This window comes from Malus domestica, chromosome 05, assembly GCF_042453785.1.
Source record: "Malus domestica chromosome 05, GDT2T_hap1".
NCBI classification, from domain to species: domain Eukaryota; kingdom Viridiplantae; phylum Streptophyta; class Magnoliopsida; order Rosales; family Rosaceae; genus Malus; species Malus domestica.
In genome coordinates this window covers 23294545-23321555 of record NC_091665.1, presented here as the reverse complement: position 1 = coordinate 23321555, position 27011 = coordinate 23294545, and the positions used below count along the sequence as shown (strand labels likewise).

The following is a 27011-nucleotide window of genomic DNA, read 5'->3' as shown; positions in this document are numbered from 1 at the left end:
GAAGACTTTTTGGATTCGTAAAAATCTTGCATTCTTACCAAATATAATGCCTTCATAACTTCCCAGCAAGAATGGTAATCATGACTTCCAAGTCACCCGTAGGGTAATTCATCTCATGAGATTCCATTTGTCATGAAACGTATGCAATCACCCTAACATTTGCATCAACATGCATCCAATACCATTCAAGAAACATCATTAAAAATTTATGATTACCACTATTCTCTGGGATTACTAAAATACGTGCATGAGTGAGGAAATACTTCAGTTGTTGAATCCTTTGCTTACAATTTCCTTCCCACTCATACATAACCTCTTTTCTCAACAGTCTCGTCAATGACAAAGCAATGACTAAAAATTCTTTCACAACCATCCAAGATATCCTGGTAAGTTAAGAAATTCCAAATCTCAATTACGACTCGTGGTTGTTCCAAATTCTCAATTTCTGCTATCTTTTAAGGATTCACTTGAATACCTTAAGAATATATAACAAATCTCAGAATGCCACCTGATTCATCTAACTTTAGCATTTGCTACTTAGCATACAACCGACATTCTTCCAATCTTTGTTCCACCGACTTAATACGTTTACATGCTCTGCTCTGGCTCAGAATATGCCAGAATATCTTCAATGAAAATGATATCTATTTATCAAGGCATTATTGGAATACTTCATCCAATAACTCATAAAACAGCATGAGTATCCATATAGCATCACCAAACTTCATAAAGACTATAACGAGTCCAGAAAAACAATCTTAGGAACAACGTTCCTCATAATCTTCAATTGATAATAAACAGACCTCAAGTCAATCTTTGAAAATATACAAGCACCTTTGAACTGATCAAATGAGCGTCAATACACCACAAGGGATAACGGTTCTCATTCGTTACCCGATTCCATTATCTATAATCAATGAACAATCTCTAAGTCCATTTTCTTTCTCACCAACAAACTGGTGCTCCTCAACAGTGTTGTACTAGGTTGAATAAAACTTTTATCAACCAATTCTCTCAACTGAATTTCCAATTCCCTTAACTCATCATGAACCAATCTTTAACATAAATTTATACCTGGCAACAAATCAATAGTGAACCTCATATCTCTGCCTGAAGGAAATCCAGGTATACTTTCAAGGAAGACATCAAGAAAGTCTAACCCCTTTTTACATTATTCACACTACTCCAAACAACATCATTTAGCACCACATGAGCTAATATTTTTGACAGCCTTTCGAAAACAATCTCTTTGCTCTCACAGCATAAATAACGGCCTGACTCAATCCACTTTGCATACTTACAAAAGTAATCTCTGGTCATCCAGATCGATGGAAAGTACTGGTTTCCCGTAACATTCCGTCTTGTCACAATTATAACCAACCAATCTAATGGAACAGAATTAACTGATACAATATATATTCTATTATTATTAAGCATTCTAAATAAGTACAATACTAACATAAAATAACCTACCGGTTTGCTTGCTTAACGAATCCACGAATGAGTTATTAATATTACGGTCTGCAGCCCGCAATACTGATAAATCATCGTTGTCTCGATAAGTAGGCAACCACTCTCAAAGATATAACATTACTATTTTGTCACTCAATGCAAAATACATACACTCGTCTCAACTACATTTATTTACTACTCTCTAGGTAATAACATACATAATAAGAAATATATCAGCCGAAGTCAACTAGAATGACCAATACGGCTGATTCAACTCTTATCTCAATAATACGTCGGTCGGATCCACTCCGCGTGGTAGGTACGGCCGAGCCTATAACTCACTAATTTCTCATGTGTCAGTCGAATCCACTTCTCATGGTCTGTACGGCTGAACATATAACTCATCGAATCTCTCTGTACTCACGGTCAATCCGACCAAACTACTAAGTCCATAACTCTGCTGAATCGACACTATGATATCATGGAAAATTGTTGAGTACAACTGATTCTAGGGACGATTCACAATTCTGTGTCCCCTCTGTTTACATAAACACATTCATTAATTTCACATTTCCCAAAGTGTTAATTTTGTACCTGCTGCACAAGGTACATTTCCTTTACTCGAGACACCTTGTCTCAAATATCTGGGATTACCAGTATATCCATCACTTTTATTCTGACCAGCGACATTAAAACCTCAGCTGGAAGAATTAACTCTAGCTTCACTTCTTTCGAAGCTCTGAATCTTTCTATATCCTTGATATGACGAATCATTAACTTTATCGTCTTCTTTGGATTCCCATTCATTTCTTATTCTTCTTTATTCTCGTTGCTCATGTTCTCAGAGTCCTCAAGACTCAACAACATCTCGTATATTCCTGGTAAGAAGTACAATGGATAGTGGTCACCCAAAATACCACTTCCCTTTTTGCCACCCAGCTTAAAACAACATAACACCTCCACCAAATTAACAACAATCTCTGGATGGAACGAGGCAAGTCTGAAAACTTTCTATAATATCCCTCGATCATCACCTTCATTGTCTCATATTTGTAAACTCTTGTTTACTACCATCGATAAATGCCGGAGGGATAAACTTTTCCTTAAACAAGTCCTTAGAAATTTTAAATCGGCTGATTCCTCTGGTGACAACAATTAACAATCCTGTTTCCACCAGGATACAAATTCATACCCAAAACCAGGTAGTCGTCTCGACCCCCTGTCAGAAGGAAGATTCCTTTGACTTGCATAATCTGAAACATCTTTTCCAAATGGTTAAACCGTTACTTCGCTCCCTCAGGTTCATCATTTCATAAGGTGATTCAAATTCAACTCATAACTCGTCTTAAAATGTCCATTTTGATAATATACTGAATCACCATAATAATAGTTTTCCCTAAACAGCTATATTAGGGAGACTAAATTCCTCTAACTAAGTGGCTTGCTACGAGGCGGTGTAGTTCTGACAGAATTCACTAGAACTTCTCAAGATGTCCAAGATTGCAACCATGCTCTGATACCAACTGACACACCCCGTCCCGAAGGAGGGCATTCTGGCCATCACGTGAGAGTGACGTAACCATTTGCACAGTACGGAAGCTTTAAGATACAATTTATAAGTTGATACACCCGAAGGTGAGTCCTAATTTTGTCCAATATGTCAGAACACCGTCGAATTCCTCGTAGTCACCACACATTTGTGATTCCTGAACCTGGAGGGGCGCAAAACCAAAATTGAGTGGGTCAGTAAAACAATTCTTTTCCAAATCCAAACATTTCTCAAAACGTTGTAACCCCTCTCCGTAAAACTTGTATACTTTCCCAGAAATGTAAAATATAAATATACATATATATTCTCAAAACTTCATTTTTACTATCTCAACATTTTTCTTTATCAATCATGCCATGTCTAATTCAACAGTTAAGTATGGATGCATCAACAATAATCATATCAGGTGCAAGAAAGTAATCAACCGGAGGCCCTCTAATAGCCCTGTACGGTTGAACCTAGAGCTCAAAATCTATCACTCTCACTCTACCGGAGTCACCTCTGTGACCTGTCCGGCCTTCTGCACACAAGTTACGCTCTAGTGCTTTCTCATCAATCATCTGTGCACATAATCTAAGGTCACCCACCAGTCGAAATCTCACTAACACTCTACGACTGGCCCGTCGCACCCACTCCGCGTGGACTGTGCGACCAGCATTTACTTGGATCCAAGGCGAGCGTGCGATGCGGTGAATACTATAAGCACTAAACCATGGTGCAGGATTTGAGCTCAATATATATATCAACATCATCATAACAGTATTTAAATACTCACCTGATACTCACCTGTGCGTCCGCCGCACCAATTCATACATATGCATCATATATCAATTCATATCATTTCATGCATGGCAATTCGATTCACATTTCTATATACTTTTCGCATACTTCTATGCATGGCATTTCAACTAATATATCTCATATACTTTAATACATTTTCATTTAAAGCATAATTTCATGCATTTTCAATTTCTGGGAAAACGGCAAGTATATATGTATACGGAAAACAAAACTGCCCACTCACCTGGAGTTCGCCCTACAACTCCCTAGCACAATACGCCAAGGCGTCATGACGATCGTCGCCTAAAACAATAATCAATTCCAACCTTAGAATTCATATCGATAGAATATATAACTTATATAAAATACGTCACTACGTAGATCGATCCGGAAGATCCACCACTCAGATTTTAAATCCATAACCTCCTAAAATTTCATTACCATCCAACGGTTGGATCTCCGTCAATTTCCAAAACTAAGTGACGGTTAACATTTTATTTTATGAACTTACAATTCCAATTCCGGAAGATCCGTAACTCGGATTCCCAATCTGTAAGTTCCAATAATCCTCAAATATTACGTATTACAACGTATCAAAGTTTGGTAACGATCCAACGGTCGGATCTTCAATTCACATTTTCACCTAAATGCAAAAACTATAAAACGTTATTTGAACACCTAACCAACAATCCTTAATAACTTTCTCATACGGTGCTCAAATTGGGTATATGAATATACCACGGTGATCTACTCGACGTCACGGACGTCGACATATTTTTAAAATAATTTTTACTGTAGCACGCGCCCCCACGCGCCAAGGAAGGCACGGACCTACGCGCCCCCACGCGCACCTTCTTCTTCCTTGGGTCGCCGGACTGGTTTTTCCGGCGGCCGTTTTTCAAATTGCCATAACTTTGTCATTTCTCAACGAAATCAAGTGATTCAAAAACGAAAGTTGTAGCCCTTGAAGAGACAAAGATAATGGTACCTTGTACAACACCTAGTTCGCCGTTTTTTGGCCGTAAACGGCCTCGAAAGCCTCGGAGGTCGCCGGAAACTGGGTATTTTTCAAATGAGTATAACTTCTTCAATACTCAACGAAATTGAGTAAAACAAAAAGGAAAGTTGTATTACTTGACGAGACGAAGAGATTGATACCTACCTCGACTCCTAACTCGCCGGGGATTCGCCGTAAAATGCCTCGAAAGCTCCGGCCAAACTTTGAACTTGTCGATCTCCGTGTTCTTACGTCCAAAAACTTCCAACGAAGCACTCCGAGCTTCCTTGGGACCTCACTAAGCTCGCTGTGATCTTTTTTTAGCCTAAAACGTAGTCATTTAGAAGATCATGAACAGTACCATTTCACGGGAACTTTGAAACTAGGGTTTTCCGAAGCAAAACTTACCTGAAATGGATACCATCGTGATCGTGGAGGTTCCAAGAGTTTGATGGTGGTCTTAACTCCGTCGTTGGTAGAAGTTTAGGGTGGTTTTGGAGTTTGTCCGTGCATTTGAGAGGGAGAGAACAAAGAGTGAGAGTTCGTGAGGGAGGAGAGAGAGAGACAGGGTACGGGAAAGAGGGAAGGATTTGAGGTGTGTGGGATCCTACCCAATCCCCAACTACAAAATTCTATCATAAAATTTAAGTCTAAGTCTCCACTCTAATTACCAAAGTTTAGGAGCTTAGATATAACGAACGTGAAAATTATACCTTGGTGCGAAAAATAAGTTAACACACAAATTAAACCCTCTTTTTGACAATTTTAGTATAGATGTAAGTAGGGTATCGTTCTAGGCCGGGGATTAGGAGGGATTGCTAATCTATTAAATTAACTTAAAAATATTAAATAAGACTCAAGGACACAAAACTAGGCTAAAAACTCTAATAACTCGAAACACACTTAAAATGACTCAAAATAATGAAAACAATTAAATTAAACACTAGGAACTGAAATGGACGGAAATTAAATTAAAAGACTAACAATAAAGAAAACTAAATAAATAATATAATTTAATAATGGATGAGTGTTTGGTTTTGATGAAAAGTAAATTAAACTTAATTAAATTACAGAATTGATAAAAACATAAAATTAAGGTAAAATGATAAATGACGGATTAGCTAGAGGGTTCTTCTCCACACATGACACATATGCAACCTAAATTGATTTTCAGTTGTTCTTTCAATAAATTGTGAATCTCAATACTCCAGATTAACCGTGAACAGCACTTTTTTAATCTTCAAGTTTTCCTTAAGTTATTGAATTGGACGGAAAAACGCATACAACAATTCAAAACATTCTTCAAAAGTCCCCTACGTGAAAAGCACAATAGCGATACAATCAAAGATCATTAAACTTTGTGAAAACTATAAGCATTGACGAGGCATTCGTAACTATGAAAAGCATGATACTCTTGCCAAGAATTTACTTAACGTGATTGTGACTAGCAACCTTTACTACTTGTGAAAATAAGTTCATAACGATTAGGTGAAATTCACTTATATTCTAGCATCAAATTCATGCATGTAAATTAAGCGTGCACTCTCAACCAACATACACAAATCAGTTTTTATACGAACGGATAAGTAAATTGAAATCACAACTTATGAAATCACAACCGAAGGTAATCAATTCATATTACAAATATATTCATGGTTTCGAATTAACCTCTAACCAACATAAATTTAATTACACATTATTAAAAACAGAAATAAAATAGGAGTTTGGAAAGATTAAACCGAAAGAAAGGATCTGCTGCGTTCGTGCCCTCTGTAACCACTTCAGCCCTGCCTGACTTTCTTCCTGATGCTGTCTGCGAGCCGCCCAAAGGCAGCTCCCCCTCGCGTCACTCCCTCGCGTCTCACTCCTTCTTCTCGTCAGGCAAGGCTGCCTAAAGGGCAGCTCTCTGCCTTCTCACTATGCCGCTTCCTGCTTTCTGCTGCCAAATGGCAGCCTCTGCCTCCTCTTCCGTCCGTCTCCGCACCAAATCTCTCTTATCTCTCTTCCACGCTGCCCACGCTGCCCAAGGGCAGCCCTCCTCACTGACCTCTCTCACGTGTCCAGCTCCCACACCTTTCACACTTCTCCCCCTTTTCACGCTGCTCCGCGTGTCACACTGCCTTTTCTTTCTGGCAGCAAGGCTGCCTTCTTTCCTTGTCAGTCCTCCTTCCTTTTTCACGTTTTTTTCTCTGGCCTGCGTCTCTGCGAGCTGCCAAGAGGCAGCTCCCTCTCTCCCCTCTGTCTTCGTCTCTACATACCTCAGATTTTCTTTTTATTTCCTCGGATCCCGTCTTTTCTTTCCTTCCGCTGCCCTAGCTGCCAGCTGCCATGTTTGGATTCCTTCCTTTTAATTATGCCGTGTCCCTCTTCCAGTTTTCTGCCTTCTTTTTCCTACTTTGACTCCCCCAGCGTGCTGTCCACTTTGACTTGCTGTCCTCCCCGCACTCCTCTCTTGGATTCCCTTTATTTTATTCTTCTTTCTTCTCTTCCTTTGCAAACATCATAATAATGAGAGGGACAAACATTGTTTATAAAATGTAAATTAGTATTATCATGTGACAATAAAGGGTAAATTTGCATAACAGATCCTATAAACACAAAAATAACGTAAATAGCTCAAAAATATAAGGAACTAACCAAGAAAAGACGAGTGAATTCGAAGTAAAAATATATATAAATATGATCCGATCAAATACCCCCACACTTAACTTTTGCTAGTCCTCGAGCAAAACAAAGAAAATAAGAACAAGAAGTAACAAGAAAAACATTAGCTTCCCCCTATGTGACCCTCATAGAATTTCATTTAAGAAAACAAATCATCAAGAACCATAACTAGCATCAAGAAACTAATCCAAGTTTATCTTCCTTATTCAAATATTAGCAGTAATCTTTGAATCATCCTTGAAGTGTAGTGTGTCAGATAGCCATGCTAATGCAATTTCAAGTTTTTATTTTTAAAATCATCATATGCAAACTAGTAACCTTCTCACGGGATATACACTCAATCACATATGTGTTTAGTTTTAATGTGTTTCGCTCAAAGAATCAAATGTGAAATTTCTACCATAAGCTTGCATAAAGATCTCATCTCCACAATCATAATTGCAAAACTTAAATCAAGAGGACTTTTATTGGACGTAATGAGGTTTAGGGAGAGGGTTATTGAAATGAAAGAATAGGTAAACACAAGTTCCAAGCTACAAGCAGTTCTTTTGTTTAGATTTATAAGAACTCAAGCTCTCCAACAATTCTTCTAACACCTCCAACCACACCCTTAAACTGAAACTTTAAAAACTTTTATTTCATTTGTATACAATCTTTCTTTTTCTTCTCTTTTCTCTTTTTTTTTTTTTTTTTTTTTTTTTTTTTTTTAAATACAAACATGAAATACCCCCACACTTATTCTTTTGCCAAACACCTTCAAAGTACTGCACAAACGTTTCTCATAAAACAATCTCACATTGTTCACTAGCTTGCTTGGAAAGGGTAAGGAAAAATGTTTCAGGTATAAGGGTAGACATATCTGGTGATAAGAAATAAAAGGCTCAACAAACACGGCTCAAATTGGCAAACTAATGATATCATTTTTCTTTGGGAAACATGGTTATTTGGGCCATAGTGGTAAACCTAATGCCTCTATCATTTCCAAGTTCATGCAATCAATGACAAACATTTCGAAAGATCATTACGCAAGTTCTAGAGATGTATCTCACATAAGTTCATCACACATGAAAGAATAGGAGTGTATGAAAAATGCACACACTTTCAATAGGCTCAAAAACTCACATAGGATGTATATGGTCACTAAATTCACATATAAAGCTTTAAGTCATGCTTTAGTTTCACATTAACAAGGCTATGTGCATTTGGTTTTTTCAAAGATGGTCAAACATGTACAAAACTAACAAGAGAATTAGGAATTTCACAAAACACATGTTAACTAAGTTCTTGATGATCATGGTTCAAATTTGATCTAATTATATCATTGGGTCGGGAAACTAACAAAAATCTAATTTAAAACAATAAAGAAAACGACAATATTTTTTTATTTTTAAATTTTCCGAATTTTTTTTTTAAATTTTTTTTTTTTTAAAGAAAACAAAACTAATTAAGAAAACAAAAAACAACAACACAGAAACAAATGAAATTCTAGAGATTTCTACCCCCACACTTAAACTTGACATTGTCCCCAATGTCAGAAAACACTATAATGCAAATAAAAAATAAAAAAATAAAATAAATAATAAGAAACAAAATAAAACAAGTGGACTGAAAACTTCCCTAATTTGCAGTAAAATCAAGCGATGACCCCCAAGCTAAAATTCTGCAATCAACTTCAAGGGTGGAAAGAACCAAAAGTTCCTGCAAAGAAAAGAAATAATTCAGTTAAGTACGCAAGAAAATTAATTAAAAAAAAATTGCAAACGAAAAATTGAAAATTACGATAAAAGATAATGAATAAAACTAATAAGTAATCATTGGTCGTGCTTGTTGACTTTCCACAGCTTTCCTCTTGAACAGGGTGACACTTAGCTTTTTACTTGCAAGTGATGATTTGATGATATTGTACGGCGAAGCTTTGCTCTTTGGTGATTTTGCAGTTCCTTATTTGTTCTCCAAGCAGATGTGGCAGCTTCTCTAGTTCTTCATCTCAGACTCCTTCTGCTGGGATGATTGTGCAAGCTGCATTCTTCTCTGCTTGTTTCCTCTGCATGGCGGGCAGGCACGAGGGAGAGGTGTTGGTCTGTTTCTTTCTTCAATCTTTCCAAGTGCCCACCTCTTGCTCTCTTTCTCCTTGTCCTTAGTTGAGGATGAATCAGCACGTTGTCTCCACATGCTTCGAGGTATCATCTTCACTTCCCTTATACGTAAGAGACGAAGAGGAAACACAAGATGATGAGTACTCGAGAGCAAGTGCTGGCTGGAGAAAGGACAGGGAGAAAGCATGATATGAGATACTCTTGCTTTCAACCTTCATGATATGAAATACTTTTGCTTTAAATGGGTTGTTCGCAGGAGTATCCCAAGGAATGAGGAACACAGAGTAACTTAGGAGGATTCTTTGGGAATGCATTTTCGGAGATGAAGAAGTGTTGAGAGGGTGTGCTGAGAGAGTGTGCTTTTGCTGTGGAAGGCGAAGGTAGATACTTATAGGGCTTTTCTTCACAACCGGAACTATTCTCTCACTCATTGTCGGCAGCCGGTGGATGGATGAATAGTACACATTACGCGCTTTCTGACAAAGCTGCTCGTAATTTCCGCAAAGCAGATTCCTCATTGATATCTGGAATCGGCGCTTCGAGCTCTGAGCAACGTCGATTGTAGAGGTAGCATGTGACACGTGCGGATAAATCTGGAAAAGAAGATTTGCCCGTGGGTTGAAGCCCAGCTTTTGAGAAAGCTAGCGTGTCTTTGACTGTTGAATTTCCCTCTTCGATTTCTGAATTGGTGCTTCGACAAACTGCCCGAGAATTTCGCAAAGCAATTTACGTGTGACAAGTGACGACACGTCTGGACAAATTGATCTTTTGAAATCCGGGGTTCGGCTCGTGGTTTCTGAGCAAGCCCAGCCTTTAAGAAATGAAACGCCTCTTTTGAGAAAAGAATCCAGCTTTTGAGAAAGGAGCCCCGACTCTTCGATTTGCGAGAGGACGCTTCTCTGAGGAGCGCCTCTCCGATTTCTTCTTTTTATAGAGGCGTTAAGCTTGTTCCACAACACACTTGAGCACCCTCCTGTAAACACTCCCTTCTTGCACTTGTTTAATCTTGATCATTCCGACTCTCTTCTTTCTTCACCACCTCTGAAAAATGTCTGGCCCTTCCGATCGTCGTTTTGACTTGAACATTGGTGAAGAGGCAGCTCCGCCTTCACCAGACAATATATGGCGCCCATCCTTCATATCCCCTACCGGTCCTCTTACCGTGGGGGATTCGGTGATAAAAAATGACATGACCGCTGCGGTGGTGGCCCGAAACCTTGTCACTCCCAGAGATAACAGACTGTTCGCTAGACGGTCTGATGAGTTGGCTGTGAAGGAGTCTCTGGCTCTTAGCGTGCAGTGTGCGAGTTCCGTATCCAACATGGCCCAACGCCTATATGCCCGAACCCGTCACGTTGAATCCTTGGTGGCTGAAATACAGAGTCTCAAGCAAGAGATTAAAGGGCTCAAGCATGAGAATAAGGAATTGCACAAGCTCGCACACAGCTATGCCACCAGTATGAAGAGGAAGATTGACCAGATGCAGGACACCGATGGTCAAATTTTACTTGATCATCGGAGGTTTGTGGGTTTGTTCCAACCGCATCTGCCTTCGTCTTCTGGGGCGGCACCGCGTAGTGAAGCTCCAACTGATCAACCTCTGCCGCCTCCTACTTCTGTGGCCCCGCCGACTGCTAAAGCCCCGCCTACTACTGAAGCACCACCCGACCAATGAATACTATTAGTTTACATCATTGTAAAATTTTAATTTTAATTTTTTTTTTCTTTTTAATTTTATGTATTATTATTATTTTTTTTAATTGTTTTTTTTTTTTTTTTTTATCATTAATTTTAAATTTTATCTTTTTTATTTTTTTTTTATTTTTAAATTTCTTTTTTTTTTTATGTAAATTAATGTAAAGAGACTTTGGTTAACCTTCCCCCACACTTAAACTAAATAATACAAACTCACAGAAATCAACCAAATAACACAACTAACTAAACAAAACAAAATGAAAGCAGTAAAGATAAGGGTGGAAGAATGCAAAGCTGATTGGGCTAGTGATTCCAAAGTCTCCCTTCGTTGAATGCTTGGGTTGCCTCCCAAGAAGCGCTTGATTTAACGTCTTTAGCCGGACGCATCTTTCCTTTAAATTTCCCTCGGCTCCATTTGAACCTAAAATCAAAGAAAGAAAAATAAATCAAATATCAAAAGTAAAATACACAAACACCAATATAAACATAAACAAAAACAAAAATAAAAGGATTAGCAAAGTTGCTAATCCCCGGCAACGGCGCCAAAATTTGGTGCGAAAAATAAGTTAACACACAAATTAAACCCTCTTTTTGACAATTGTAGTATAGATGTAAGTAGGGTATCGTTCTAGGCCGGGGATTAGGAGGGATTGCTAATCTATTAAATTAACTTAAAAATATTAAATAAGACTCAAGGACACAAAACTAGGCTAAAAACTCTAATAACTCGAAACACACTTAAAATGACTCAAAATAATGAAAACAATTAAATTAAACACTAGGAACTGAAATGGACGGAAATTAAATTAAAAGACTAACAATAAAGAAAACTAAATAAATAATATAATTTAATAATGGATGGGTGTTTGGTTTTGATGAAAAGTAAATTAAACTTAATTAAATTACAGAATTGATAAAAACATAAAATTAAGGTAAAATGATAAATGACGGATTAGCTAGAGGGTTCTTCTCCACACATGACACATATGCAACCTAAATTGATTTTCAGTTGTTCTTTCAATAAATTGTGAATCTCAATACTCCAGATTAACCGTGAACAGCACTTTTTTAATCTTCAAGTTTTCCTTAAGTTATTGAATTGGACGGAAAAACGCATACAACAATTCAAAACATTCTTCAAAAGTCCCCTACGTGAAAAGCACAATAGCGATACAATCAAAGATCATTAAACTTTGTGAAAACTATAAGCATTGACGAGGCATTCGTAACTATGAAAAGCATGATACTCTTGCCAAGAATTTACTTAACGTGATTGTGACTAGCAACCTTTACTACTTGTGAAAATAAGTTCATAACGATTAGGTGAAATTCACTTATATTCTAGCATCAAATTCATGCATGTAAATTAAGCGTGCACTCTCAACCAACATACACAAATCAGTTTTTATACGAACGGATAAGTAAATTGAAATCACAACTTATGAAATCACAACCGAAGGTAATCAATTCATATTACAAATATATTCATGGTTTCGAATTAACCTCTAACCAACATAAATTTAATTACACATTATTAAAAACAGAAATAAAATAGGAGTTTGGAAAGATTAAACCGAAAGAAAGGATCTGCTGCGTTCGTGCCCTCTGTAACCACTTCAGCCCTGCCTGACTTTCTTCCTGATGCTGTCTGCGAGCCGCCCAAAGGCAGCTCCCCCTCGCGTCACTCCCTCGCGTCTCACTCCTTCTTCTCGTCAGGCAAGGCTGCCTAAAGGGCAGCTCTCTGCCTTCTCACTATGCCGCTTCCTGCTTTCTGCTGCCAAATGGCAGCCTCTGCCTCCTCTTCCGTCCGTCTCCGCACCAAATCTCTCTTATCTCTCTTCCACGCTGCCCACGCTGCCCAAGGGCAGCCCTCCTCACTGACCTCTCTCACGTGTCCAGCTCCCACACCTTTCACACTTCTCCCCCTTTTCACGCTGCTCCGCGTGTCACACTGCCTTTTCTTTCTGGCAGCAAGGCTGCCTTCTTTCCTTGTCAGTCCTCCTTCCTTTTTCACGTTTTTTTCTCTGGCCTGCGTCTCTGCGAGCTGCCAAGAGGCAGCTCCCTCTCTCCCCTCTGTCTTCGTCTCTACATACCTCAGATTTTCTTTTTATTTCCTCGGATCCCGTCTTTTCTTTCCTTCCGCTGCCCTAGCTGCCAGCTGCCATGTTTGGATTCCTTCCTTTTAATTATGCCGTGTCCCTCTTCCAGTTTTCTGCCTTCTTTTTCCTACTTTGACTCCCCCAGCGTGCTGTCCACTTTGACTTGCTGTCCTCCCCGCACTCCTCTCTTGGATTCCCTTTATTTTATTCTTCTTTCTTCTCTTCCTTTGCAAACATCATAATAATGAGAGGGACAAACATTGTTTATAAAATGTAAATTAGTATTATCATGTGACAATAAAGGGTAAATTTGCATAACAGATCCTATAAACACAAAAATAACGTAAATAGCTCAAAAATATAAGGAACTAACCAAGAAAAGACGAGTGAATTCGAAGTAAAAATATATATAAATATGATCCGATCATACCTTAGTCACGTATTAGGGACATTTCCGTTAATTCACCATCACGAGTGTAAAACTTTGGGACGGGCTGTGACATCTATGGTAAATTGTTTTATTTCATTTTTATTGTTTGTCTTACTGTTGATTAATATATTATTTCTTTACTTACTCTCTTTATTGTTTGTTTGACAGGAGAATGTTGAAAGTTGGTCAGATGCTCAACATGAAGATTAATAGTGCATCATACTTTCTTTTTGATATTATCAAATATCTGAACTTGTTAGGTTTTGTTCGTGGGATATTGTTCTTTTTATTTTTTCCAATTTAACTATTGTCCATTTTCTTTTTTAAATAATTTTATGAATAATCTTGCTTGGATATTGAGAAATTTAATACAATGGTTTGGTTAATTTATTAGTAACGATTACATACCTATTTTTATCATATTTTAATTTCAATATATAATTTAATTATAAATAGAATAATAGCTTTTTTGATTGTAAATTCCTCTCGTTAATGTGCACATTTCTAACAAAGACGCTCACATAGGAAAAACCCATTTTCAACTAAATATTGGTTATGAAAAAATTTGCGACGACTAAATATGGTCAATAATATTTATTTCCAATGAAGCTTCACTGTCAAAAATATATATTACCGACAAAATTTTACCATTGCAAATATATATATTCGACGAGTCTCCATTGTCGAAAATATATATATTTCTGACGAAGCTTGCCATTGCAAATATGTATTACCGACAAAACTTCACCGTTGGAAGTACATATTTTCGACGATGCTTGATCATAGCAAATATGTTTTTGTGCCTATTTCTGTCAAGCCATTATGTATTTTCGACAACCTTGTATGGTCAGTAATTGTAAATGCGATGATTGTGCACTCTCGTAAAAAAAGACGATTTTGTTGGAAAACGATTTTCTGACACAATTGTTTGGTAGGAAAAACGTGATTGCAAAAAACATTTGTCGTCACTTGAAAAGTAATTCCGACAACTCTATAAGTATTTGCGACCAAAATTCCATATCGAAAATAAAATAAGTTTGCCATTTTGAACATTCATTTCCAACATAAATATAACTATTAACAACGAGTCATGTGTGTCGAAAATGCATTAATTCCAACGGCTGGTCGGAACAAAAGTATTTCCAATGGGACAATTTCCGACGCTCAACGAGGGCTTTTTCCCGTCGGAAATAAGTAGTTGCGACGGCAAAATGCCTTTTCCAACAGTATTTGACCCTCGCTAATGACACTTTGTTTTGTATGTCGGGTTTTCGAAAGGAGACGTTTGTTCTAGTTGGGCTTTCAAAAAAATTGGTGTTAGTTCGGGTTGGGGATCCGGAAAGAGACGTTAGTTTTGACGGATTGTGATTTGTTAAGCTTTCAAAAAGATTGGTGTTAGTTTCAGCATACCAGTCAAGATTTCATGCAGGCTCTTTTGATGCGTGGTCACACATGAAGGAGGCGTCGATAGTTTCAAATTAGATCTTATTTCCTTCTTGGCAAACTTATGATTTCACATCATGAGTTTATGGGAGTGTTGGAAAATAAAAATGAAAGTATTTTAGGGATTTAATTTAATTATAGTTTTGGTATGATTTGATTTGGTCCAGGTTTCCTTGTCTTGTAAATAAATGATCGTTTGATTTATTTCCTAGTATTGCTCCTTTGTAATCTTATAAATATCTCCTTACATAGAAGAATAAAGTATTAATATTGTTATTTTAGAAATAAGAGATTGTACAGAACTCATATTTTCATAAATCCTTTATTTCCAACTTATATTCCTATACAGCATGAAGCACGAAGGTCGCCCATAAACAAACATTACTCCATTGTCGAGGAAATATATATCGCATCTGCTATTGAGCCTTGACATATATTATTGTGGGTTATGAAATAAACTTTGATTAGGGAATCTAGTGTGTTCAACTACATTGGCCAATGCAAGAGTGACTTTCTTGTCTACTTTGTATTCTAGGTTTGAAGTATTGAAAAAGTAGATTGTACGAAGGTTTAGTTGAGGGGGTACAGCTAAATTGTTATACATACTTGTTATTCAATTTTCTGTTTCATGTTTTCAGCCATTCTAGGCCACATAATAGGATCACTCATTCGATTCACCCTACCAGATTGAGCAAAGTTCATGCTATTACACTCAACAAAGGACTAAAGGCACCGCAGAAAGATGCAATAATTTACAGCGAATAATGGGAACAGGGAAAAATACTTGAATGAACAAATTACGGAACACTCACAGGAATGTGTTGAAGTATAAGTCTTGTAGCTACAGGAAGATTGAAGAAATAGGATGTCTGGAAGTTCAAGTTTCAGTTCTTAGAAACTAGAATTGGAGGTTTTTCAACTGCAAATGGCCCTCTACTACAGTGGGAGAGAAGAGTGTTGCCCTTGCACCACGACGTGAGTTTTGTTAGAATTTGTGATTGGGTATTTCAAAATACAAGTCCTCATTGATCATGTTAATATCATTCTTAATGATTTCTTTTAATCTTAATTTCAGTTTTGTTTGCAAACCAAAAGTTGACGCATTAAAGAGGTTATAATATTGGGGCTATAAATTACATTTTCTCTTTGAATATGCCATCTTGATTAACCCATTAACTGGGCAATTATATTGTCTAACGTTTTTAGACCATGCTTAATCATGTTTACCTTTCTCATGTTCTATATAAAAACAACTCTTCATGCCGTAAGGATTATGTTGATCTTTACCTAGACTACTCCTTTTGCTATTGGACTTCAAATATTTTCTTTCCTACAAACCTCACCCAATTAAAGGAATCCCACCTTCCTCTCCTCTCTTGATTTATTGTATTCTCTCAAATGCTATTATAATTTCATCTCTCATATGCCAAAGGAAAATCGAGTTGTTCGTACGATCCAAGTATTGTGAGTGTACGCTTACGATGATTATAGGTTGTTGTATCGTGGATGGTAGGGCGCCATAACCTGTTACATTGAGACATTATCTTAGAGGGGCGAAATCTACTCTTAAGGACAGTGACTACATGCCTCAACCTAAAATCTTGTTCTAATTGAGGATCGACAAAGAGCGTTCTCTACCTACAAAAGTTAAGTATTTTATTTTATTTAATAAATTGAGGTGATAAAATTGTGATATACTGATATTATTTTATGTGATTTGTTGTAGGAGAGCATCGTTATCGCAAATATTTCCAACAAGTTCAAACCCTGTCGGCTCCTTAATCTAATATCTAATCTAACAAATCTATCGTTTGACAAAAAAAAAAATTTTTTTTTTGAAGTTTAAGTTCACAAAGTTTCTAATGGATGGTCACAATTATAACATCTAAATGGTGTAGATTGTGCCACATGTCTAGCTTTATAACTGATTTAATTTGATCATGTGCAACTCACGTGTGCCCTTGTTATTGAGGTGTGATGACTAGAAACAGCTATATCACACGCTCCTCATGCTTTATTTTTAACAGATTTTAGAGAGATAGAGAATCCAATGTAGATATATTCTTGAGAGATTACATTGGTGACCTTCTTTCTTCCATTTCTCTGCAATTCAGCGATCACATTCTCAGTGATTTCATGAGTTAAATCCTACTGGAAATCGAGTTCATCACCCCTAAACACACTAACATGGCTTAAGAGCTTGGTTCGAATTGAATCAAGGGGTGTGATTTGTGAAATGTTCTTTGAGCTTTCAACCAAGATCTCAAGTAAATTGAAGAACAAAATGTTTGGATCTAGAGCTAATCTTCGAGCTCTGATCTTCATTGGTGTCAACTATGAATTTTTGTGCGCCAAATGATGACTATTTTCAAGTCTCACAATCTCTTGGGTTGTGCTGAAAATGGCTATGAACTTCCCTCAGATGAGAAGTAAATGGATGGGAAGTAGCTGATTGTTGCTCGGGATCTTCTTTCCAGAGATGCAAAAGCCCTGAGGTTAATTCAAAGTACAGTGAGTGACCAAATTTTTTTCAAGATTGCAAATCAGGAGACATTTAACAAAGTTTGGGATGTGTTGAAGCTGGAATACAAAGGCGATTATCAGGTCATGGCAATGAAATTACAAGGTATTCGTCTTGATTTTGAGAATGCTAGAATGAGTAATGGTGAATCTCTGTTTGATTATTTGACTAGATTGTTTGCTTTGGTGAGTCAAATGAAAATGCACAGAAAGGATTTGTTAAATAAAATTACGGTAGAGAAGCTGTACATTAGCCTAACTCTTACTTATGTTACTATTGTATCTTTTATTGAGGGTACAAAGAAAATCAGTGAGATTGAACCAACTGAGTCTACAACAACACCTAAAGCTTTTGAGTAAAGATGAATGAGACATGTTGAAGATGGAGAGGTGAATGAAAGAGAATTTAGTAGCCTAAGTATTCAGCCAAAGGAGAACTCACAAGTTGTTGGTTATAAAGGCAAGAAGCCTTGGAAGAATAAGTAGAAGAAACACTATGTGAAACAAAGTGAGAAGCCAAATGTGATTGTAAAGAACAATGGTAGCAAAGGAGATTGCAAGATTTGTGCCAATTTACATTTTGGTGAATGCTGGTTTAAATCCAAAGTGTCACAAATGTGATAAGTTTGGGCATATTGCCAAAGATTGTAGGAGTAAAATGGTCAAACTGGTTCATTATGTCAAGGAGGGGGAAAAGGCACTAGTATGTTCTTTGCTTGTGATTCCACAACAACTGTCAAGAATGAACATGTCTGGTCTATAGATAATGGATCCAGGAATCACATGACTTTACATGAGTCAATGTTGATTGATGAAGACAGAAATGTGACTACATGACTTTTTTTTTTAAACAACCGATATTATCTATACACTAAGGGGAATGGGGTGTGCTTATCTTCACAATGGGCTAACAATAATGAGGTTAAAATTCACCTTTGGCAAGAATCAAATCTAAGACCTCTAACTTACAAGTAAGGTTCTAAAAAATGCTAGGCTCTAGTTGGGTGGCGGGCTGGAGCCTAGCGGCTAGGCGGACTAGGTGGATTTAAGTAAGTCTATTATGTTTCGTGTAAATAAGTGTCCTGTTTGCACTTATATATATATATATATATATATATATATATATATATAATTTCATCTTAAACTACAAAATAGAATGACATATAATTATGAAGTATTGGAGCATAATGAAAACATGGGGAACAAACATGTGATGTGTGTTCATTTAACTATTCAACTAGTCTCTTCCAATTTATTGAAAAAAGTAAAATACAAAATGAAAGTTATCTATTTTCTGTTTAAGTAGTCGCAACCTAAGCGGGTGCCTAGGCAAGTCTGGACGGGTTAGTCGGGTGCCTAGGTAGTCTAGGTAGGTGCCTTATCAGGTCTAGGCACCCTTTCTTAATTTTCAAATGCCTAGGCATTAATCGGGGCGGTGGCCAGCAGCCTAGTGCCTAGGCGGCGCTAGGCGGCGCTAGGCGGCGATTTTAGGAACAATGCTTAAAAGTGAAGAGAAATACCACTAGAATGTAGTACTAAGTGGCACTGCATGACTTAAGATGGGAAACATACAGATAGTACAAGCTATAGCAAAAGGAACCTTGGTGATTGAAACCAAAAATAGTACAAGGCATATCAAAGAGGTTATGCTTGTTCTTGATTTAGGTAAAAACTTGCTAAGTGTAGGCCAAATGCTAGATCATGAATATTTCTTATTGTTTAGATATGATAAAGTTGAAATATTTAAAGATAGAAGCCTTGAAAGACATGTGGTTGCAGTACAAATGACGGGAAACATATGTTTTCCTCTCATAATGAAAGATATAATGCCATCTGCATTGAAGCAATAGCTGAAGAAGACTCTTGAGAGTGGCACAAAAGATTTGGTCACTTGAATTTTCAGAGTTTACATATGTTGGCTGATAAGGAAATGGTATTATGCCTGTCTAAATTGAAGAAATCAAATGTTGTCTCTGAAGGATGCATTGTAGGAAAACATCACTGAGAGACATTCAATAAAGAGATGACTTGGAGAGCAAATAAGCCATTGGAGTTGATACACTCTGATGTATGTAGTCCTATGCAGGTCGCTACACTTGGTGGAAATAAACACTTTCTGATATTTATTGATGACCATACCAGAATATGCTGACTATATTTCTTGAAGCCTAAGGCAGGCGTATTATGTGTATTTAAAAGATTTAAAGCTATGGTTCAGCTTGAAAGTGGTTATCAAATTCAAAAATCGAGACATGACTGAGGAGGAGAATATACTTCTCTAGAGTTTCAAAGCTTTTATGATGATCTAGGCGTTGAAAGGCAATTGACAGTGGCGTATTCCCATAAACAAAATGGTGTTGCTGAGAGGAAGAACATGACCATTATTGAAATGGCTAAAGGCATGTTACTTGATAAGAATCTACCTTATGATTTTTGGGGAGAAGCTTCTAACAATGCAATATATCTTCTAAATAGATGTCACCTAAAGCTTTGCAGGACAAGAATCCATTTGATGCATTTAGTGGTAGAAAGCCAAGAACAAGACATCTCAGAGTGTTTGGCTGCATTTGTTACAATCATGTTCCTGGACAACTAAGATAAAACTAGATAAAACTTCTATGAAAGAGATCTCTGTTGGTTATGCAAAGTTGTGAAGGGTTACAGAGTTTGTAACTTAGCAATCAAGAAGGTTTTTGTGTCAAACGGTGTTATATTTGATGAAGAAGGTGTATGGGACTAGAAAGCTGAAAATGCAATTGCCATGACATTTTCAATGAATTTGAACCTGAATGAGAAGGAACAAAAATAATCCCATGAAGAAGGTGTATGGTCGGTCACCTTTCTATAAATATCCCACGCATCCCACTAAAATGCTAAGCCATTTGCTGCCCAAAAACTCCTAAAAATATATTCTTTTAAGAATAATAACTTTGGTATCAAAGATTCTTCGACCAAAGCCCTGCCGTTCATCGTGGGCGCGTGAAACTTTTGGTCTTAATTGAAGGTGTTATAATTTTGCAGGTGCATTTTTGTCAAATTAACATACAACGGAAATTTGCATCCACAATAGTATAATCAAGCGCATCATCGCATAATGATTCCTATTACACCAATTCCAATTTATCAAAACCAAAATTGAATAACAACGCATACAATAACCGAAATCCAGAGTGAATATGCTAGCAATATAGTTTTCCTGCTACTAATTTCTAGAAAGGTATAGGACTATAAATTCGTATTACCTCTTCGAAACGCATGAATTGAAAGTAACGTCCTGCATGTCACAGTCATACCACAGGGTGTGCTCTAATTTGTGGAGTTTAAAAGAGGGAAACTGGTGAAGACTGAAGAGGTATAATTCATTTATTTTTAATTAAACACCTAAATGGCGTTGTTTTGTTGGTTTTCCAGGGAATAAAAAAGAAACGTCGAGCGCAGCAGCAACAAAGTTAGGTGCTAGTTGGACATCTGATTGGGCACTAGTGCCTAGGTGAGGCATAGGCGGACTAGACAAATTTAAGTAAATTATTATATATTATATAAATAAGCGTTTAATTACAATGAAAAAATTATACTTAAATTAGGAGTTCGGGTTTATTTAACATACAACATATAAAAGTATTAGAATTTTTACTTTAATTAGTGTCTTAGTAATTTGATGGTATGAGATGAAAATTCAAGTGATTACTAGTCTGTAGTGCTTTACGAAATATTTTTGAGAAGTCTTATGAAAATTATTATAAATTTTAAAAGAATTAATAGTGTTAAACATGTGAATAAGGGCTAATTTGCTATTATTGTGCTTTGAAAAAAAAATGTGTGTTTGCTTTACCTTTTTGATAAAAGTGCTTTTAATAAATAAAAATAATATCTGAGTGTTTTGGTAAACTTTTGTTTAAATTATTATAAATATGTTAAATGACTAAACATGATATGATATTTAATGTGAGATAATAATTGTCAAAGAGAATTATGTAAGAACAATGATTGTAATTTTTTAAAATATATGGGAATGCATATGTTATTTGAAAACTTTATTAAATAGACATTGATTACTATATTTTGAAAAAAAAAAGACATTGCTTTTAGAAACTTGGTAGCCTTTTCCTTTCTATACTTTTTTACCATCATTGCCAACAGATTTTTTATAAAAAATATTTCTTTTTAGTTTTGTTAAACACATTTAATATTTTAAATTTTTTAATAAGCTATATATATTTTTTTTAAAAACATCACAATTCCAGACGAGAGCTAAAAAGCATAGGCTGAGTGATGTAGACATGCAAGTGGTAAACTGATGTAATATATCTGGCGCCACACCTCCCGATTATTTTGTCGGCATATATGTATCACCTCCCAATTCATAAGGCCTTTAGTGAATAGTATTGAAGGTGGCAGAAGCTCATAGGATGACAACTAAAGAAGACAAAAATGTTACTTTGCCACGAGGGAGAGAGAAAATGAGTCTCTCTGCATCATCTTCTTCGTTGGGACAAGGAGGCTCCTCCTCCTTCAGCAAACCAGACCCCATTTCCGATAGAACCAGAGGTGTGGCAGCACAGAAAATCAAAGTCCTGGGCTTCTTTTCCGGCTAGAAGAGGGGCGGCCGTCCTCTTTGCGCCATAATAGGTTCGCCCTTGATAACAGAACGCATTCAATATTAAAACTCTAACAAGAAGAAAAAGATCAGGATTTAATTCAAAGATTAAATTCTTCAACCTTATCGGTTATGTACTTACGTAAAGAATTCGGGTCAAAAATTTCTACTTTTTTATTGGGTCAAATAATTTTCTACTCTTTGAACAAGTCTCTGTAGCTGGAGCCTGGCGCATACCAAAAATTTCATCACTGACCGTGACCTGGTCTTTAAACTGCAGACCATGACCTGGTCTTTAAACTAGGACTTCAAAATTCAATTTGTTTACGAATTTTAACCCTTTACTATTCTCATGAGCAAGTACGTGGACACCATATCCCTTCCTCCCTTCCTCTATATAAACCCCATGCAATATTCCAGGCAGAGACAACTTAATTATCTCGATCGATATCAAAATTCCCAAGTTATGGCAATGAAATATTCAAGATCTTTGCTCTTTGGTGTGCTGCTACTCATTGGCTTTGCATTGACAAATAGCAAAGCTGCTAATACGGATCCACCTGTGCATTGCGAATTTCTCAATCGCAACAGTTTTGAACCAGGGTTCATATTTGGCACAGGTTCTGCATCTTACCAGGTCAATATATATATCTTCTGGGATTATTTACCATTTTATTGGTATATTTTATACATGCAGTTAGCATCCATGCATGAATTATAATGTTGACATCTTCCTTGCGTGTGTGGTAGTACACTTACGAATATGCATGTATGTATATTTCAGTATGAAGGTGCAGTAAAAGAAGATGGAAGAGGACCAAGCATATGGGACACCTACACCCACAAACATCCAGGTCTGTGATTTAATCAATTGGTAATATGAAAACTTTGGCTACTTCATTTCAAAGGAGTATAATTAGCACCTCATTCTTTTCTTCATGAGGACAAGTATACCTAAAAAACTCCAACCCCTCTGATAACCATGCACTTTGTTCGGAGACAAATAGTACGTGGTCATGTGATATGTGCAATATATGTATATACTTCATCAATACGCACGCACATAAAGTACTTTGCATATGATATGGATTTCACCATTATGTTTTTTATTAAGTGCAGAAAAAATCGCTGATGGCAGTAACGGAGATGTTGCTATTGATCAATATCACCGCTATAAGGTCTAGAATCTCATAACTTTAATCTCTTGACCGTTTATACTTGAAGGGCACATGTTAACATATTAAATTGGAGCCTTTATAAAAAGCACAATATAATGAGATCCTCAATATTTCATTTTAAACTTTTTTTTTATTATGATATATATCCTTTTGTCATTCTAGGAAGATGTGGGGATTATGAAGGATATGGAGTTGGATGCGTACCGATTCTCTATTTCATGGTCCAGATTATTACCAAGTAAGTTGCTCCGCATCCTCATATTTGGTTGGGACCAATGTCAATATATATTGTGCATAAGAATTATTTGTCCTATGAGAAAATTATTCTCTTTATATACTTTTAACAAAATTAATGTGATCGAGTTATCTACTGTAGAACCCTTATTTTTCTTGTTATTTTTGTTCTAATTAGATGGAACGTTAAGTGGTGGCGTTAACAGAAAAGGAATTGATTATTACAACAATCTCATCGATGAACTCCTAGGCAATGGTTAATCATCCTACCTTAAACAATTATTACATGAATTTTTAGAACATCATTCAATCAGACTTTTAATTTGATTTTACTGATCATGTATATATAGGATTAAAGCCATTTGTGACACTCTTTCATGGGGATGTTCCCCAAGCTTTAGAAGATGAATATGGTGGTTTCTTAAGCCCTCGTATTGTGTAAGTGAACAAAATTTCTTCTCTCAGTGATAATTTGATAAAATACATACTGATATTCGTAACATAAATGTGTATCTGCAGCGATCATTTTAAAGACTATGTGGAACTTTGTTATAAGGAATTTGGTGATCGAGTCAAGCACTGGTTCACGGAAAATGAGCCATATACTTTTAGTTACATGGGTTATGCTGTTGGTACTGAAGTACCGGGACGCTGCTCTTCTTGGCAAAACCTAAACTGCACCGGTGGAGATTCAGCCATTGAACCATACTTGGTGGCACACCACCTTCTTCTTGCTCATGGAGCAGCTGTAGAATTGTACAAGAACAGATATCAGGTTCAATAGCTTTTGTTCTTTTTTTTGGGGTCAGATTATTGGCTCCTAATTGAGAATTCTATATGAATCATTATTATTGAGTTGTAATACAAGAGGGAATACTCTTTGTAGTGAGATAATCTAAAGGTTGTATCTTTTTCCATAGCTCCTATTTGTTCAACCAAAATTCATATTTTTGTGTAGGCAACTCAAAAAGGCTTGATAGGGATAACATTGGTGTCAGACTGGTTTGAGCCTGCTTCGGATTCAAAGCAAGATAAAGATGCTGCCTTACGATCTTTGGATTTTATGTTTGGATGGCAAGTGTCTTATTAGATTATATATCAACCCAATTACATGTTTACTTATGAATTGAAACATTGATACTACCTAGCCAGCAGTACTCTTTATATATAATAATATAATTAGGCTAATATCCGGAATTGTCATGTTTTGTAGGTTTTTGGACCCATTAACAAGTGGTGACTATCCACACACCATGCGATCAATTGTTGGGAAAAGATTGCCCAAATTCACAAAAGAACAATCCAAGTTGCTAAACGGATCATTTGATTTTCTTGGAATAAATTATTATACTGCTAGATACACAAGTAGTGCAACCAAGAACAATTCACTACCGGCAAGCTACGTAACAGATTCTCGAGCTGATCTTACAAGTGAGTGCAAAAGGAAACTTAGTTTGAATAGCTTAAGTTCTTTGTACTTCTTTGTCTAGTTTAACTTCTTAATTACTTTAATTATATTCTAATATTTACACCAATTGTATTCTAATGTTTGTAAATATTGTGGCAGCTGAGCTTAATGGAGTACTCATTGGTCCACAGGTAAATATCAAATTTATCATTTTGAGCTATTTGCATTTGGAGGAGTAGTTTTTTTTCCCCAACATTTACGTATTATCTTCAAATGGTGTTGCAGGCTGCTTCAGATTGGTTATATGTATATCCAAAAGGAATTCACGATCTTGTGCTTTACACAAAGGAAAAATATAATGATCCACTCATTTATATTACTGAGAATGGTATGTAATACAAACTTTTAAGCCTTGATTAATTGCAAAAGTTTCACATATTTATAGTGGTGTAAAATGAAACTACACGTTTTCTTATAGTTTTAGAGGAAGAAACTAAATTTAATTTTTTTGTGTAATAATATGTACATAGGTGTATCAGAGTTGAATAATCCAGAACTATCACTTGAAGAGGCCCTTCATGATACCAGTAGAATTGACTACTACTATCATCACCTGTGTTACCTTCAAGCGGCGATCAAGTAAGTAGTGATTAACAAAATGATTAAGGCTATATACTGCCTAGCCTTCTTATGTTATGGTTATTTAATCATTATATTGACCTAACCCATTTGAACATTTGTGCGTGTGTGTGTAGAAATGGGGCGAAAGTGAAGGGATACTTTGCATGGACATTGTTAGACAACTTTGAATGGACTTCTGGATACACTGTCCGATTTGGTTTAAACTACGTGGATTATAAAGATGGGCTGAAAAGATACCAAAAACTCTCAGCACACTGGTTCAAAAATTTGCTTAAGAAGAATAAATTCAAAGAAAGCTACAGTTCATTATAAACATTTAAGTGGATAACTTTTTTTTATGTATTTACATTTCAATTCCTTATGCATTTGTATTTCCTTGCAATAATGTAAACATTATTTGAGATTCAATAATTCAATAAAAAGCTGTAAGTGTTGTGAATGCTACAATAAAACCTCTCTCTATAAACGAATAACTTATTTGTAGTCATAAAAAGTTTTGGTCCCTGTTTGGGTTTAGGAATAAATTTCACATTGTAATAAGTTATCATTTTAATAGGTCCTGTTGTAAGGAAACTCAGCTCGACATAGTAGTAATTGTTAATAGGGAACTTTAACGAAAAACACTCGGTGCTGTACACTTTAACAAAATACCACAATTGTAATAAGTCAATACTGGTACTATTCACTTTACCTTTTATTTTGTTGTTATCGTTAAAGCTCAAAGTTTTCATTTGTTGATAAGGACAATAATAAGCTACGCCACAAATAAAATTTTGTTGTGCTTTGAAAAACAAATGCTTCTGCTGCGTTTTGAGAATAAATAACTGTCAAATAAAGTGTTGAGTGCTTGCTTTACCTTTTTGAAAAAAAGTGCTTTTAATAAATAAAAATAATATCTGAGTGCTTGGTAAACTTTTATATAAATTGTTGTGAATATGTTAAATGACTAAACATGATATGATATTTAATGTGAGATAGTAATTATCAAAGAGAATTATGTAAGGACAATGATTGTAATTTTTTAAAATATATGGGAATGCACTTGTTATTTGAAAACTTTATTAAATAGACACCGATTACTCACTAGTAGAAAAAAGCCTATCTACCACGGTTAATGCCTGTGGTAAATTGCAATCCACCACGAATACTATGCCCGTTAGTATTCTGGATGTGATAAAAAGTCTCTGTTTCTACCACGAACTATGCCCGTTATCAAATGCAATATAA

The 27011-nt window shown here is 36.2% G+C and overlaps 1 protein-coding gene and 1 long non-coding RNA gene across 2 annotated transcripts; one reads left to right on the top strand and one right to left on the bottom strand.

Annotated features, from left to right (window-relative positions):
* Nucleotides 1–4769: 4769 nt before the first annotated feature.
* LOC139195703 (uncharacterized) lies at nt 4770–5336 on the bottom strand. The gene is made up of 3 exons (XR_011580533.1): nt 5187–5336; nt 4944–5103; nt 4770–4838 (listed from the first exon to the last, which is right to left on the bottom strand). It is a non-coding gene; the product is annotated as an uncharacterized lncRNA (long non-coding RNA).
* A 17403-nt stretch (nt 5337–22739) lies between these two features.
* On the top strand, nt 22740–26236 carry LOC103409334 (beta-glucosidase 12-like). Its single transcript, XM_029098510.2, has 13 exons — nt 22740–22959; nt 23107–23176; nt 23442–23500; nt 23663–23738; nt 23913–23990; nt 24085–24172; nt 24254–24509; nt 24693–24808; nt 24948–25165; nt 25302–25333; nt 25428–25530; nt 25673–25781; nt 25898–26236. The coding sequence occupies exons 1-13, from the start codon at nt 22789–22791 to the stop codon at nt 26094–26096; spliced, it is 1575 nt and encodes a 524-aa protein (XP_028954343.1). The 5' UTR covers nt 22740–22788; the 3' UTR covers nt 26097–26236.
* Nucleotides 26237–27011: the final 775 nt, after the last annotated feature.